The 14,610-nt window shown below is 45.4% G+C and overlaps 1 protein-coding gene across 2 annotated transcripts in view; it reads left to right on the forward strand.

Moving 5' to 3' along the window:
* The window catches only part of LOC134336608 (E3 ubiquitin-protein ligase TRIM65-like), a 57,812-nt gene extending 45,426 nt beyond the window's left edge, over positions 1 to 12,386 (forward strand). Inside the window, exon 6 of one of the 2 annotated variants that reach the window (XM_063030938.1) lies at positions 1,687 to 12,386. In XM_063030938.1, coding sequence (XP_062887008.1) covers positions 1,687 to 2,216 — 530 coding nt within the window. In that variant the 3' untranslated portion in view covers positions 2,217 to 12,386. The remainder of the gene's footprint in view (positions 1 to 1,686) is intronic. The other variant, XM_063030937.1, reaches the window with a different exon arrangement.
* Positions 12,387 to 14,610: the final 2,224 nt, after the last annotated feature.

Consider the following 14,610-nt stretch of genomic DNA (forward strand, 5'->3'; position numbering starts at 1 on the left):
AGTCCATGGGTTGTGGGAACAGTTCAGTGATGGGGCGAGTGAAGTTATCCCCACATTGTTATGAAAGAGAAGTTGGCCAAAGTAAATCAGAAGGAAATGCTGGCACGGATGACAGCAGAGCAGCAACAGTGTGAGTTTCTAGGAAAAATCAGGAAGGTGCAAGATAGGTGTAATTAACAAACAATGAAATACTGAAATGGCAAAATAGTACAAGCGTGGCTGATAAGGGAAGTCAAAGCTAATGTAAAAGCAAAAGAGAGGGCAAACAACAAAGCAAAGGTTAGTGGGAAGACAGAGGATTGGGAAGCTTTTAAAAACCTACAGAGAGCAACTAAAAGAATCATTAGAAGGGAAAAATAAAATATGAAATCAAGCTAGCAAATAATATCAAAGTAGATAGTAAAAGCTTTTTCAAATATGTAAAAAAACATAAAAGAGATAAGAGTGGATAGAGGATCGCTTGAAAGTGAGGCCAGAGAAATAATAACGGGGGATAAGGAGATGCCAAATGAACTTAATGAGTATTTTGCATCAGTCTTCACTATGGAAGACACTAGCAGTGTGCCAGATGTTGAAGGCTGTGGGGGAAGTGAGTGCAGTTACTATTACAAGGGAGAAGATACTCAAAAAGCTGAAAGACCTAAGGGTACTTAAGTAACCTGGACCAGATAAACTGCACTCTAGGGATCTAGAAGAGGTAGTGGTAGAGATTATGGAGGCATTAGTAATGATCTTTCAAAAATCATTGCCACTTTTTAAGAAAGGAGGAAGGTTGCAGAAAGGAAATTATAGACCAGTTAGCCCAAGGTCATTTTCTATAAAATTCTACAGATTTGCAGTGAGCCATTGGAGTTAGGATTGTTCTCTGTGTGCAGAGTTGCTCTTTGTCTAATTATTATTCTTTGTGTAGAGTAGGGGTTCCCAACCTGGGGTCCACAGGCCCCTTGCTTAATGGTATTGGTTCGTGGCATAAAAAAGGTTGGGAACCCGTGGTGCAGGGTAAGTGTTACTCTGTAATTATGTCAAAATGTTCACTGTAATGTTAGAGAACAGTGTATAAACTTTATCATTTGCAAAGGTACAGAGTCATTCTGTCTGAGGTTAAATCTCGTTCCTTGTATTGGAATTGATTTATTATTGTCACATATGCCCAGATATAGTGAAAAGTTTGTCTTTCATACAGATCAGATGATCATGCAGAGCATTGAGGTAGAACAAGGTAAAACAATAACAATGCAGAATAAAGTGTAACAAATACAGAGAAAGTGCAGCACAGGTAAACAATAAGGTGTTTAGAATGAGGTATATGTGTGAGGTCATGAATCCACCTTATTGTAGTAGGGAACCATTCAATAGCCTTATTACGGCGGGGTAGAAGCTGTCCTTGATTCTGGTGGTATGGGATTTCAGGCGTTCGTACCTTCTACCCCATGGGAGAGGGTGAAGAGAGAATGTCCGGGATGGGTGAGGTCTTTGATTACGTTGGCTGCTTTATTGAGGCAGCAGGAAGTGTAAAGCAAGTGTTATTCTAAAAGTGTAGAGCTGATCAGTGCGAGGTTATTTGGAATGGCAAGGATTAGTATAACTGTGGAGAGTTAATGTTTGTTTAAGGTAAAGGTTACGGAGGTCAAATTCCCTATCATGTCTATAGCACAGTTGTGTTACCTAAGTCTCTTTTCCTTGCAGATTACCGTCGGCTGCAATTCAATCCCAACTCTGCGCACCGATATCTCACTCTGTCCAAGGACAGATGCAGGGTGTCTCACAGAGGGGCTCAGCACTACCCAGTGCACGTGGAGCGCTTTGAGAAAGAGTGGCAAGTGCTGTGTTGTGAGAGCTTTGACACAGGCCAGCACTACTGGGAGGTGGAGATCAGCAGCGAGTGGGTCTACCTCGGCGTCGCCTATAGTGACATCGACAGGAAGGGCCCTGACACGCTCATCGGCCGCAACAGCCTCTCCTGGTCCCTGCAGCTCTTCAGCAAGAGCTACTCTGCGTGGCATGCCAACCGGGAGGTGAAGCTGCCACCCGCCAAATACCAACGAGTCGGAGTGTACCTAGACTACATGGCAGGGACTCTCTCCTTCTATGGCATCACCAACACCATCACTCTGATCCACACTTTCCGCTCCGTTTTCATCCAGCCCCTCTACCCCGCAGTCTGGGTGGGTGAGAACGTCGTTGCCACACTTTGCCAGGATGGTGCAGGGAGCTGACTTCATACGGAAATAGGAGTGAGGCTACTTGGCTACCCCACCATCTGATATGACAATGGCTTATCTGCCCCAAGCCTATTAGATTCCTTCTTCAGCCTTTACCTCTTTCCCTGTCCCTTCCCAGCTTCTTACTTTATCGCCCCCCCACCTGATTCCACCTGTCACCTGCTAGCTTGTGCTCCTCCCTCTCCACACCCTCCCCCCCCACCCCACACACCTTTCTTATTCTGGTTTCTGCCTCCTTCCTTTTCAGCCCTGCATAGAGCATAGAATAGTACAGCACAGTACAGGTCCTTCGGCCCACAATGCTGTGCTGACCCTTAAACCCTGCCTCCCATATACCCCCCCACCTTAACTTCCTCCATATTCCTCCTGAAGGATCTCGACCCAAAACATTAACTGTTTATCTCCCTCCATAGATGCTGCCTGATATGCAGATTTCCTCCAGCATTCTGCGTGTTGCTCAAGATTTCCAGAATCTCTTGTGTTAATGATTTTTAGTTTCTCTTTTGTGCCACTCTCCCGAGAGACCTCAGTTTTCTGATCTTTCACGTATTTTTCTACCTTTTTGAAGAGAAGAACACAGAACAGCGTAATACAGGTTCCTTTGGCCCATGATGCTTGTGCTATCTATATAGACCTATGCCATGATCAGTCTAACACTTCCTTCCTATACAGCTCAACTGTCCATTTTTCCTTCATCCATGTGCCTCTCTAAAGAGCTACTGTACTTAAATGTCCCTGTTGTATCAGCCTCTGACACCAACCCTGGCATCTTGTACTCTGTGTGAAAAACCTACCTCTGACGTCTCCCCAATCACTTTAAACAGATGTCCTCTGGTTTGACACTACCACCCCGGGAGAAAGGTGCAGGCTGTCCACTTTACCTGTGCCTCTCATAATCTTCTACATCTGTATTAAGTCACCTCACATTTTCCATTGCTCCAAATACTAGCAGTACTTCCATCTTCAGAAACCGCAGAGGCAGTACAGAGTTTGCTCCTTTCTGGACACCTCTGTTTTAAATAATTGCCCCTTTGTTTGTGACTGTCCCTCTACAGCAGGAGTTCCGAACCTTTTTTCTATGCCATGGACCAATACCATTAAGCAAGGTGTCCTTGGATCCCAGGTTGGGAACCCCTGCTCTAGAGGAACACTACAAAACATACCCTTTGTTGCTCTTCAAGACCTCCTCATACTTAATTATATCACCCCTCATTCATCAAAACTTCAAAGAACACTTCCACTTTCTTTACTTGTAGGACAACCCACCCATCCCAGGAATTAGCCTAGTTAGTCTCTTCTAGACTGCCTCCAATTCCACATCCTCCCTTAAACGACCAGAACTGTGCAAAAAGTGTGAGTTGTGGCCTCACCTTTAGAAGCTGGGATTTGTCTGAGGTATATTTTCTACGTGGTTGATGGGAGGAGGAAATCAGAATCTTCCAGTAAGTGCAGGAACCAGCAATTAACTTCATAGATAAATGGAGGTCTTCAGATTTGTATGGAATTATTTTTTAAGGTATTGAAATGTTTGTTGATTTTAAAATACATTTTTATAGATAGAATTTGTGTTTTGGAAAATGTTATTTTGTACAAGTTTAAAAAAACTGGACCAAGAGGGTTTAACCAATGTACTGGAGAGGGTTTGCATTGGGGGTGTTGTTGTGGATCAGGTTGGAGGAGTTCTTGTTTGACTCAGCTATTCTGTACTTTGGAACTTAACACCAAAGTGATGTTTTAATTTCTGATAAGGCTTTGCTGTTCCCTGTTCTATAAGCATCTAGAGGGAAGAGGAAAGTGGAACTTAATCACATTTTAAGATCAACTCTGTGAGAGTGCAGATCTTAGCTTCTGAGCGGAGATGAATCGGCTCTGTTTTTAAAAGTTGTATGTGTTCAAGGAAAGAAAGGAAGTTACAAGAGTTTTTTATTTTGTCTTCACTTTGAGGACGCTGGTGTGATGAAGCAGTGATCAAAGATCCTCTTTATTTGCAATATACATTTTTATATCTATTAGAAATTTGCTGTGGTGGGTTGGTGAGCACAACAGAAAGCAACAACATTCAACGATTGTAAAGAATAAAAAATAGAGTGAGATTAAAGTGCAGATGCAGAACTGGTGCACACTAGGTCATGTGTGTTGCAACTATGCCGGGAGTGAGCCCTCTTACGAGAAATCAGTAGGAAGAACATCAAACAGATCCGCACCTGTGCTGATCAAAAGGATTACCAAATATTTGCAGGATTGACATAGAATATACAACAGTAAAGCACAAGAACAGGCTACTCAGCCCACTATATCTGTGCTGAACAATGCCAGATTAAGCTCATCCCTTCTGTCTGCATATGAACCAAATCCCTCCATCCACCTTGCTCTTAAAATCCATTTTCTCTCTTAAAAACCTCTTAAATACCACTATAATATCTGCTTGCGTAGTACCCCTGATAGCCTGTTCAAAGCATCTACCACTCTCTGCATTTAAAAATAAAACCTGCCCACAACATCTGCCTTAATAACTTTTCCCTTCTCACTTTAAATGCTTGTCCTCTAGTATTTGACACTTCTACCATGGGAAAAAGACTCTGACTGCCTCCTTACCTGTGCCTCTTATAATTTTATCAACTTTTATCAGATCTCTCAGCCTCCAAAGAACTGGTGAAAACAACCTAAGTTTGTGCAACCTTCTCCTTATGGTTCATGGCCTCTAATCCAGTCAGAATCCAGATAAATCTCTTCAGCAGTCTACCCAAAGCCTCCACATCCTTCCTGTAATGGGGCAACCAGAACTGTATGCCAAATGCAGCCGAACCAATGTTTTACAGAGCTGTAACAGAGCGGCACTTGTACCCAGTACCCCAACCGATGAAGGCAGGAGTGTTGTACATCTCCTTTAACACCTTGTCGGCTTGTGTGGCTACTGTCGGAGGTCAGGACTTGCACCCCTATATATATCTCTCTCCCCCCGCCCACCACCTCTCTGTATATCAGTGCTGTTAAGGATCCCACCGTTAACTGTGTACTTTCACCTTGTGTTTCACTGATACAGATTGAGTTAGGAAAGATCCTAGCCTTTAGAAATTTCCTGCACGCATGCTGAGCTCGTTGACTTTATTAACTTTGCCTCCAACTTTCACCCTGCCCTCAAGTTTACCTGGTCCATTTCCGACACCTCCCTCCCCTTTCTAGATCTTTCTGTCTCTATCTCTGGAGACAGCTTATCCACTGATGTCTACTATAAGCCTACTGACTCTCACAGCTATCTGGACTATTCCTCTTCTCACAATTCCTCCGTCTCCACCGCATCTGCTCTCAGGATGAGGCTTTTCATTCTAGGACGAGGGAGATGTGTTCCTTTTTTAAAGAAAGGGGCTTCCCTTCCTCCACCATCAACTCTGCTCTCAAACGCATCTCCCCCATTTCACGCACATCTGCTCTCACTCCATCTTCCTGCCACCCCACTAGGAATAGGGTTCCCGTGGTCCTCACCTACCACCCCACCAGCCTCCGGGTCCAACATATTATTCTCCGTAACTTCCGCCACCTCCAACGGGATCCCACCACTAAGCACATCTTTCCCTCCCCCCCTCTCTGCTTTCCGCAGAGATCGCTCCCTACGCGACTCCCTTGTCCATTCGTCCCCCCCATTCCTCCCCACTGATCTCCCTCCTGACACTTATCCTTGTAAGCGGAACAAGTGCTACATATGCCCTTACACTTCCTCCCTTACCACCATTCAGGGCCCCAGACAGTCTTTCCAGGTGAGGCGACACTTCACCTGTGAGTCGGCTGGGGTGATATACTGCGTCCGGTGCTCCCGATGTGGCCTTCTATATATTGGCGAGACCCGACGCAGACTGGGAGACCGCTTTGCTGAACACCTACGCTCTGTCCGCCAGAGAAAGCAGGATCTCCCAGCGGCCACACATTTTAATTCTACATCCCATTCCCATTCTGACATGTCTATCCACGGCCTCCTGTACTGTAAAGATGATGCCACACTCAGGTTGGAGGAACAACATCTTATATTCCATCTGGGTAGCCTCTAACCTGATGGCATGAATATTGACTTCTCTAACTTCCGCTAATGCCCCACCTCCCCCTCGTACCCCATCCGTTATTTATTTTTATACACACATTCTCTCTCGCTCCTTTTTCTCCCTCTGTCCCTCTGACTATACCCCTTGCCCATCCTCTGGGTTCTCCCCACCCCCCACCCCCTTGTCTTTCTCCCCGGACCTCCTGTCCCATGATCCTCTCATATCCCCTTTCCCAATCACCTGTCCAGCTCTTGGCTCCATCCCTCCCCCTCCTGTCTTCTCCTATCATTTTGGATCTCCCCCTCCCACTTTCAAATCTCTTTCTAACTCTTCCTTCAGTTAGTCCTGACAAAGGGTCTTGGCCTGAAACGTCGACTGTACCTCTTCCTAGAGATGCTGCCTGGCCTGCTGCGTTCACCAGCAACTTTGATGTGTGATCTAGCCTTTACATTGGTACTCAACAATTAAGAGTTTTTAGATTTCCTCTAAGGAGCTGTTTAGCAGAGAGAAGGGCAGGGTGAAAGGTGGTGAAGAAATGAAAGTCAGCTTCAGCGAGGAAATAGGGCTTTTGGACCTGTGTACACGCTATTTCTGGGGGTGATGCTCCCATCTTCATACTGTCTCAGCAGCAGTGCGTCACAGGTTGTGGTGGTTGGAAGGTGCGATCTCTCAGCTCAGCCATCAGCAGCAGTTCAGGCTCTGTACCCCCGCCTAAACTTCGGATCCACATCACTTCCAGTCCCTGAAGGTGTTAACTTCTGCATATTTGCTGGTTGAGAATTTGCATTCACAGCATCTTGAGGCGAGGGGCACCTGCATCATACTCCCTGAGAAGTGAACATTAGGCAGTGCGGGTGCTGAGGGTGATGCTCTGTGCTCTTTGTGTGGAAGCTGGGTGAGTGTGACCGCAGAAGACTGTTGCCTCATGTAGCTGTGACCACTGTCACAAGATCTTCATTGTCAATAAGTCACATAACATTTATTCCAAAGGTTCACTTCACCCACAGGTGGAAAATTCAAAATAAACTTATTATCAAAGTACAGAAATGTCACCATATACAACCCTGAGATTTATTTTCTTGTGGGCATAGTCAATTATATATAATAATTTCTTCAATGGTTCGATCGGGGCACGACTGCGCAAGCGGGTGGACGTCAGCCAGTGAGAACAGCAAGAAGAGTTTAAAAGGAGACAGCTTTATAGAGCGGGTGACAGAGTAGGAAGGCTTTGGCTCAACAGGTCAAGGCGAGGTAGGTTATCTGTGTAGAATACAGACAGGAAGAATGTGTGTGAGGCTCATGTTCTGTGCTGGGTGTCAGATGTGGGAAGTCCCGGAGACTCCCAGCCTCTCGGACGGCCACATCTGTGCCAGGTGCATCGAGCTGCAGCCCCTCAGGGACTGTGTTAGGGAACTGGAGATGCAGTTTGATGACTTTCGTCTGGTGAGGGAGAGTGTGGAGGTGATAGAGAGGAGCTATAGGCAGGTAGTCACACCGGGGCCTCAGGGACAGATAAGTGGGTCACAGTCAAGAGAGGGAAGGGCAGGAGTCAGACACTAGAGAGCACCCCTGTGGCTGTCCCCCTTGACAATATGTACTCCTGTTTGAGTACTGTTGGGGGCACGGCCTACCTGGGGGAAGGAACAGTGGCCGTGCCTCTGGCACATCCACTGGTCCTGTGGCTCAGAAGGGTAGGGAAGAGGATGGCATAAGTGATAGGAGACTCTATAGTTAGGGGGTCAGACAGCCAATTCTGTGGACGCAGGAAGGAAGCACGGATAGTAGTTTCCCTCCCAGGTGCCAGGGTCCGGGATGTTTCTGATTGTGTCCACTATATCCTGAAGTGGGAAGGAGAATGGCCAGAGGTCGTGGAACATATTGGTACCAGGGACATAGGCAGGAAAAGGGAGAAGGTCCTGAAATCAGACTACAGGGAGTTGGGAAGCAGGACCACAATATGTAGTCATCTCGGGATTACTGCCTGTGCCACGTGACAGTGAGTATAGGAATAGAGTGAGGTGGAGGATAAATGCGTGGCTGAGGGATTGGAGCAGGGGGCAGAGATTCAGATTTCTGGATCACTGGGACCTCCTTTTGAGCAGGAGTGGCCTGTACAAAAGGACGGGTTGCACTTGAATCCCAGGGGGACCAATATCCTGGCAGGGAGGTTTGCTAAGGCTATTGGGGAGAGTTTAAACTAGGATTGCTGGAGGGTGGGAACCAAACTGAAGAGACAGAGCAATAGGTGGTTGGCTCACAAATAGAGAAAGTTTGAACAGTGCGAGAGGGAGGATAGGCAGGTGATGGAGAAGGGACATGCTCAGACTGATGGTTTGAGGTGTGTCTATTTTAATGCAAGGAGTAGTATGAACAAAGCAGATGAGCTTAGAGCGTGGATCAGTACTTGGAGCTATGATGTGGCCATTTCAGATACTTGGATGGCTCAGGGGTAGGAATGGTTACTTAGAGTGCCAGACTTTAGATGTTTCAGAAAGGACAGGGAGGGAGGCAAAAGAGGTGGGGGTGTGGCACTGTTGATCAGAGATAGTGTCATGGCCGCAGAAAAGGAGGAAGACATGGAGGGATTGTCTACGGAGTCTCTGTGGGTGGAAGTTAGGAACAGGAAGGGGTCAATAACTCTACTGGGTGTTTTTTATAGACCTCCCAATAGTAACAGGGACATCGAGGAGCAGATAGGGAGACAGATTATGGAAAGGTGTAATAATAACAAGGTTGTCGTGGTGGGAGATATTAATTTCACAAGGTGGATTGGCATGTCCTTAGAGCAAGGGATTTAGATGGGGTGGAGTTTGTTAGGTGAGTTCAGGAAGGTTTCTTAACACAATATGTAGATAAGCCTCCAAGAGGAGAGGCTGTACTTGATCTGGTATTGGGAAATGAACCTGGTCAGGCATCAGGTCTCTCTGTGGGAGAGCATTTTGGAGATGGTGATTACAATTCTATCTCCTTTACCACAGTACTGGAGAGGGATAGGAACCGATAAGTTAGGAAATCGTTTAATTGGAGTAAGGGAAAATATGAGGCTATCAGGCAGAAACTTAGGAGCATAAATTGGGAATAGATGTTCTCAAGGAAATGTACGGAAGAAATGTGGCAAATGTTCGGGGGTATATGTGTGGTGTTCTGCATAGATACATTCCAATGAGATGGAAAGGATGGTAGGGTACAGGAACTGTGGTGTACGAAGCCTCTTGGAAATCTAATCAAGAAGAAAACAGCTTACAAAAGGTTCGAAAAACTAGGTAATGATAGATATCTAGAAGATTATAAAGCTAGCAAGAAGGAGCTTAAGAAAGAAATTAGGAGAGCCAGAAGTAGTCATGAGAAGGCCTTGGTGGACGAGATTAAGGAAAACCCAAAGGCATTCTACAAGTATGTGAAGAGCAAGAGGATAAGATGTGAGAGAATAGGACCTATCAAGTGTGACAGTGGAAAAGTGTGTACGGAGCCAGAGGAGATACCAGAGGTACTTAATGAGTACTTTGCTTCAGTATCCACAATGGAAAAGGATCTTGGCAATTGTCGGGATGACTTACAGCGGACTGAAAAGCTTGAGCATGTAGATATTAAGAGCGAGGGTGTGCTGGAGCTTCTGGAAAGCATCAAGTTGGATAAATCACCAGGACCGGATGAACAATTACAGCACGGAAACAGGCCAACTCGGTCCTACTAGTCTGTGCCGAACTCTTACTCTCACCTGGTCCCACCGAGCTGCACTCAGCCCATAATCCTCCATTCCTTTCCTGTCCATATATCTATCCAATTTAACTTTAAACGACAACATAGAACCTGCCTCAACCACTTCTGCTGGAAGCTCATTCCACACAGCTACCACTGTCTGAGTAAGTTTGAATCTCCCCCATTCTCAATGGAAAAAGCCTATTCACATCAACTCTATCAATCCCCCTCATAATTTTAAACACCTCTATCAAGTCCCCCCTCAGCCTTCTATGCTTCAAAGAATAAAGACCTAACTTGTTCAACCTTTCTCTAGAACTTAGGAGATGAAACCCAGGCAACATTTTAGTAAACCACCTCTGTACTCTCTCAATTTTATTGACATCTTTCCTATAACTCGGTGACCAGAACTGTACACAATACTCCAAATTTGGCCTTACCAATACCTTATACAATTCCAATATTACATCCCAACTCCTATACTCAATGCTCTGATTAATAAAGGCCAGCTTACCAAAAGCTTTCTTCACCACCCTATCCACATGAGATTCCACCTTCAGGGAACTATGCACCATTATTCCTAGATCCCTCTGTTCTACAGTATTCTTCAATGCCCTACCATTTACCATGTATGTCCTATTTTGATTAGTCCTACCAAAATGTAGCACCTCACATTTTTCAGCATTAAACTCCATCTGCCATCTTTCAGCCCACTCTTCTAACCGGCCTAAATCTCTCTGCAAGCTTTGAAAACCTACTTCATTATCCACAACTCCACCTATCTTAGTATCATCTGCATACTTACTAATCCAATTTACCACCCCATCATCCAGATCATTAATATATATGACAAACAACATTGGACCCAGTACAGATCCCTGAGGCACACCGCTACACACCGTCCTCCAAGCTGACACACAGTTATCCACAACTACTCTCTGGCCTCTCCCATCTAGCCACTGCTGAATCCATTTTACTACATTTTACTGATCCATGTTGACTGTTCCTAATCAGACCCTGTCTATCCAGATAATTATATATACCATCTCTAAGAATACTTTCCATCAATTTACCCACCACTGACGTCAAACTCACAGGCTGCTAATTGCCAGGTTTACTCTTAGAACCCTTTCAAACAATGGAACCACATGAGCAATGCGCCAATCCCCGTTTCTAATGACATTTGAAATATTGCTGTCGGAGCCCCTGCTATTTCCACACTAACTTTCCTCAAGTTCCTAGGGAATATCCTGTCCGTACCCGGAGACTTAACCACTTTTATATTCCCTAAAAGTGCGAGTACTTCCTCTTCTTTAATTGTCATACTTTCCATAACTACCCTTCTTGTTTCCTTTACCTTACACAATTCAATATCCTTCTCCTTGGTGAATACCGAAGAAAAGAAATTGTTCAAAATCTCCCCCATCTCTTTTGGCTTCGCACATAGCCATCCACTCTGATTCTCTAAGGGACCAATTTTATCCCTCATTATTCTTTTGCTATTAATATAACTGTAGAAACCCTTGGGATTTATTTTCACCTTACTTGCCAAAGCAACCTTGTATCTTCTTTTAGCTTTTCTAATTTCTTTCTTAAGATCATTTTTACATTTTTTATATTCCTCGAGCACCTCATTAACTCTGTGATGACAAACCAAGTTATCAGAAGATTGATGCTAATGAGAAAGAGATAAGGGAGACAATGGAGGAACGTTAAAAATGTTAATGAGAGAAAAGAGAGATAACAGAAAAGAAACACAGTTCAGAATATTGTCAGACCGGTTGCTTTGAACCTGAACTGTTTGAAGTTTGATGGACAGGCGATACCCCAGCAGGGGGATAAAAAGAACAGGTTCGCTAAGGCACGACACACACCACGAAATCACGAGATAACTAGACCCTGGAAGAGCGGTGTGCCCCCACAAGTTGGTGGAAGTTTGGAGGTCTGATGGTGGGAACCGACCATAGACGCACAGGGTGAAAAGGGTATGATCGGTGGGAACCTGGTGTGTGTGTCCGCCCTTGCCTGGGTCCCAGGTTCACTGCGGAAGAATGGTCATATCTGGAATGGAGGGGTCACAGTCGGTGACCACAGAAGACAGAAGCCCGAAAGCCAACTGCGAAGAACATCAAAGGTCTGCTTGAATCAAAATTTGCATTTCTCTCTCTCTCTCTCTCTCCAACGGCACAACAGCGATTACTGAGAACTGTACTAAGCTGAACTGAACTCTGCATCATTTGAGACTGATCATTTTACCCCTAGACTGTGATAGAGCTTGGTTGATTCCTATTACCCTAGTTCTGTGTACATGTGTGTTTTATCATTGCTAGCCTGTTGCATTTATATCCTTACAATTCGAGTACTGTGTTACTTATTTCTTTAATAAAACTTTATTAGTTTCCAGTAATCCAGAGTCCAACTAGTGGTCCATTTCTGCTGGTTTGGCAACCCAGTTACGGGGTACGTAACAACTCCAAGCTGCCTATATTTATTGAAGATCGCTCTCTTTTTCCGAACCAAGTTTCCAATATCCCTTGAAAACCATGGCTCTCTCAAACTTTTAACCTTTCCTTTCAACCTAACAGGAACATAAAGATTCTGTACCCTTAAAATTTCACCTTTAAATGACCTCCATTTTTCTATTACATCCTTCCCATAAAACAAATTCTCCCAATCCACTCCTTCTAAATCCTTTTGCGTCTCCTCAAAATTAGCCTTTCTCCAATCAAAAATCTCAATCCTAGGTCCAGTCCTATCCTTCTCCATAATTATATTGAAACTAATGGTATTGTGATCACTGGACCCAAAGTGCTCCCCAACACATACCTCCGTTACCTGCCCTATCGCATTCCCTAACAGGAGATCCAACACTGCCCCTTCTCTAGTTGGTACCTCTATGTATTGCTCCAAAAAACTATCTTGCACACATTTGACAAACTCCAAACCATCCAGCCCTTTTACAGAATGGGCTTCCCAGTCTGTGTGTGGAAAATTAAAATCTCCCACAATCACAACCTTGTGCTTACTACAAATATCTGCTATCTCCTTACAAATTTGCTCCACCAGTTCTCAGTCCCCATTAGGTGGTCTGTAATACACCTCTATAAGCATCACAACACCTTTCCTATTCCTCAATTCCACCCAAATAGCCTCTCTAGACGAGTCCACTAATCTATTCTGCCAGAGCACTGCTGTTATATTTTCTCTAACAAGCAATGCAACATCTCCCCCTCTTGCCCCTCCTATTCTATCACACCTGAAGCAACGAAATCCTGGAATATTTAGTTGCCAATCACACCCCTCCTGCAACCATGTTTCACTAATAGCTGCAACATCGTATTTCTAGGTATCAATCCATGCTCTAAGCTCATCCACTTTTCTTACAATGCTCCTAGTATTAAAATAGATGCATTTAAGAAACTCTCCACCTCCTACTCTCTGTTTATCCTTAATGGAGCAAACAACTTTGTTATCTTTTTCTTCCTTGTCCCGTACATCTTTGGTCTGAGTGCTCCCATTCTCTGTCCCCTGCCTATCCTCCCTCACACACCGCCTACCTGCCTTCTCCATTTGTGAACCGACCTCCCCTCTCCTAGTCTCCCTAATTTGATGCCCTCCCCCGCAACCATTCTAGTTTAAAGTCACCTCAGTTGCCCTCGCAAATCTCCCCGCCAGGACATTGGTCCCCCTAGGATTCAAGCTTAACCCGTCCTTTTTGTACACGCCTGCGCCAATAGAGGTCCCAATGATCCAAAAACTTGAATCCCTGCCCCCTGCTCCAATCCCATAGCCATGCATTTATCCTCCACCTCATTGCATTCCTACTCTCACTGTCACGTGACACAGGCAGTAATCCTGAGATTACTACCTTTGCGGTCCTTTTTCTCAACTCCCTTCCTAACTCCCTATATTCTTCTTTCAGGACCTCTCCCCTTTTCCTACCTATGTCATTGGTACCTATATGTACCACGACCTCTGGCTCCTCTCCCTCCCACTTCAGGATCTCTAGGACGCAATCAGAAACATCCCGGACCCTGGCACCAGGGAGGCAAACTACCATCCGGATCTCCAGACTGCGTCCACAGAATCATCTATCTGATCTCCTAACTACCGAGTCCCCTATTACAACTGCCCTCCTCTTCCTTTCCCTATCCTTCTTAGCTACAGGGCCGGACTCTGTGCTGGAGGCCCGGCCACTGTTGCTTCCCCTAGGTAAGCTGTCTCCCTCAACAATACTCAAACAGGAGTACTTATTGTCAAGGGGCACAGCCACTGGGGTACTCTCTAGTACCTGACTCTTCCCCTTCCCCCTCCTAACCATGACCCACTTGTCTGCCTCCCGTGGCCCCGGTGTGACCACCTGCCTGTAACTCCTCTCTATCAACTCCTCACTCTCCCTGACAAGACGAAGGTCATCGAGCTGCAGCTCCAGTTCCCTAACGCGGTCCCTTAGGAGCTGCATCTCGACGCACCTGGCACAGATGTGGACGTCTGGGAGGCTGGGACACTCCACGGCCTCCCACGTCCGGCACTGAGAACAGCAAGCTGCCCCCACACTCGTACTTCCCCCTCTCCTCAAATAACAACCAAAAAAAATGAATACCAAACCTTCCTCTCCTCGCCCGTTTCCGCCTAAGCCCATTGAGTCAAAGCCC

This window comes from Mobula hypostoma, chromosome 22 (assembly GCF_963921235.1).
Source record: "Mobula hypostoma chromosome 22, sMobHyp1.1, whole genome shotgun sequence".
Classification (NCBI taxonomy): domain Eukaryota; kingdom Metazoa; phylum Chordata; class Chondrichthyes; order Myliobatiformes; family Myliobatidae; genus Mobula; species Mobula hypostoma.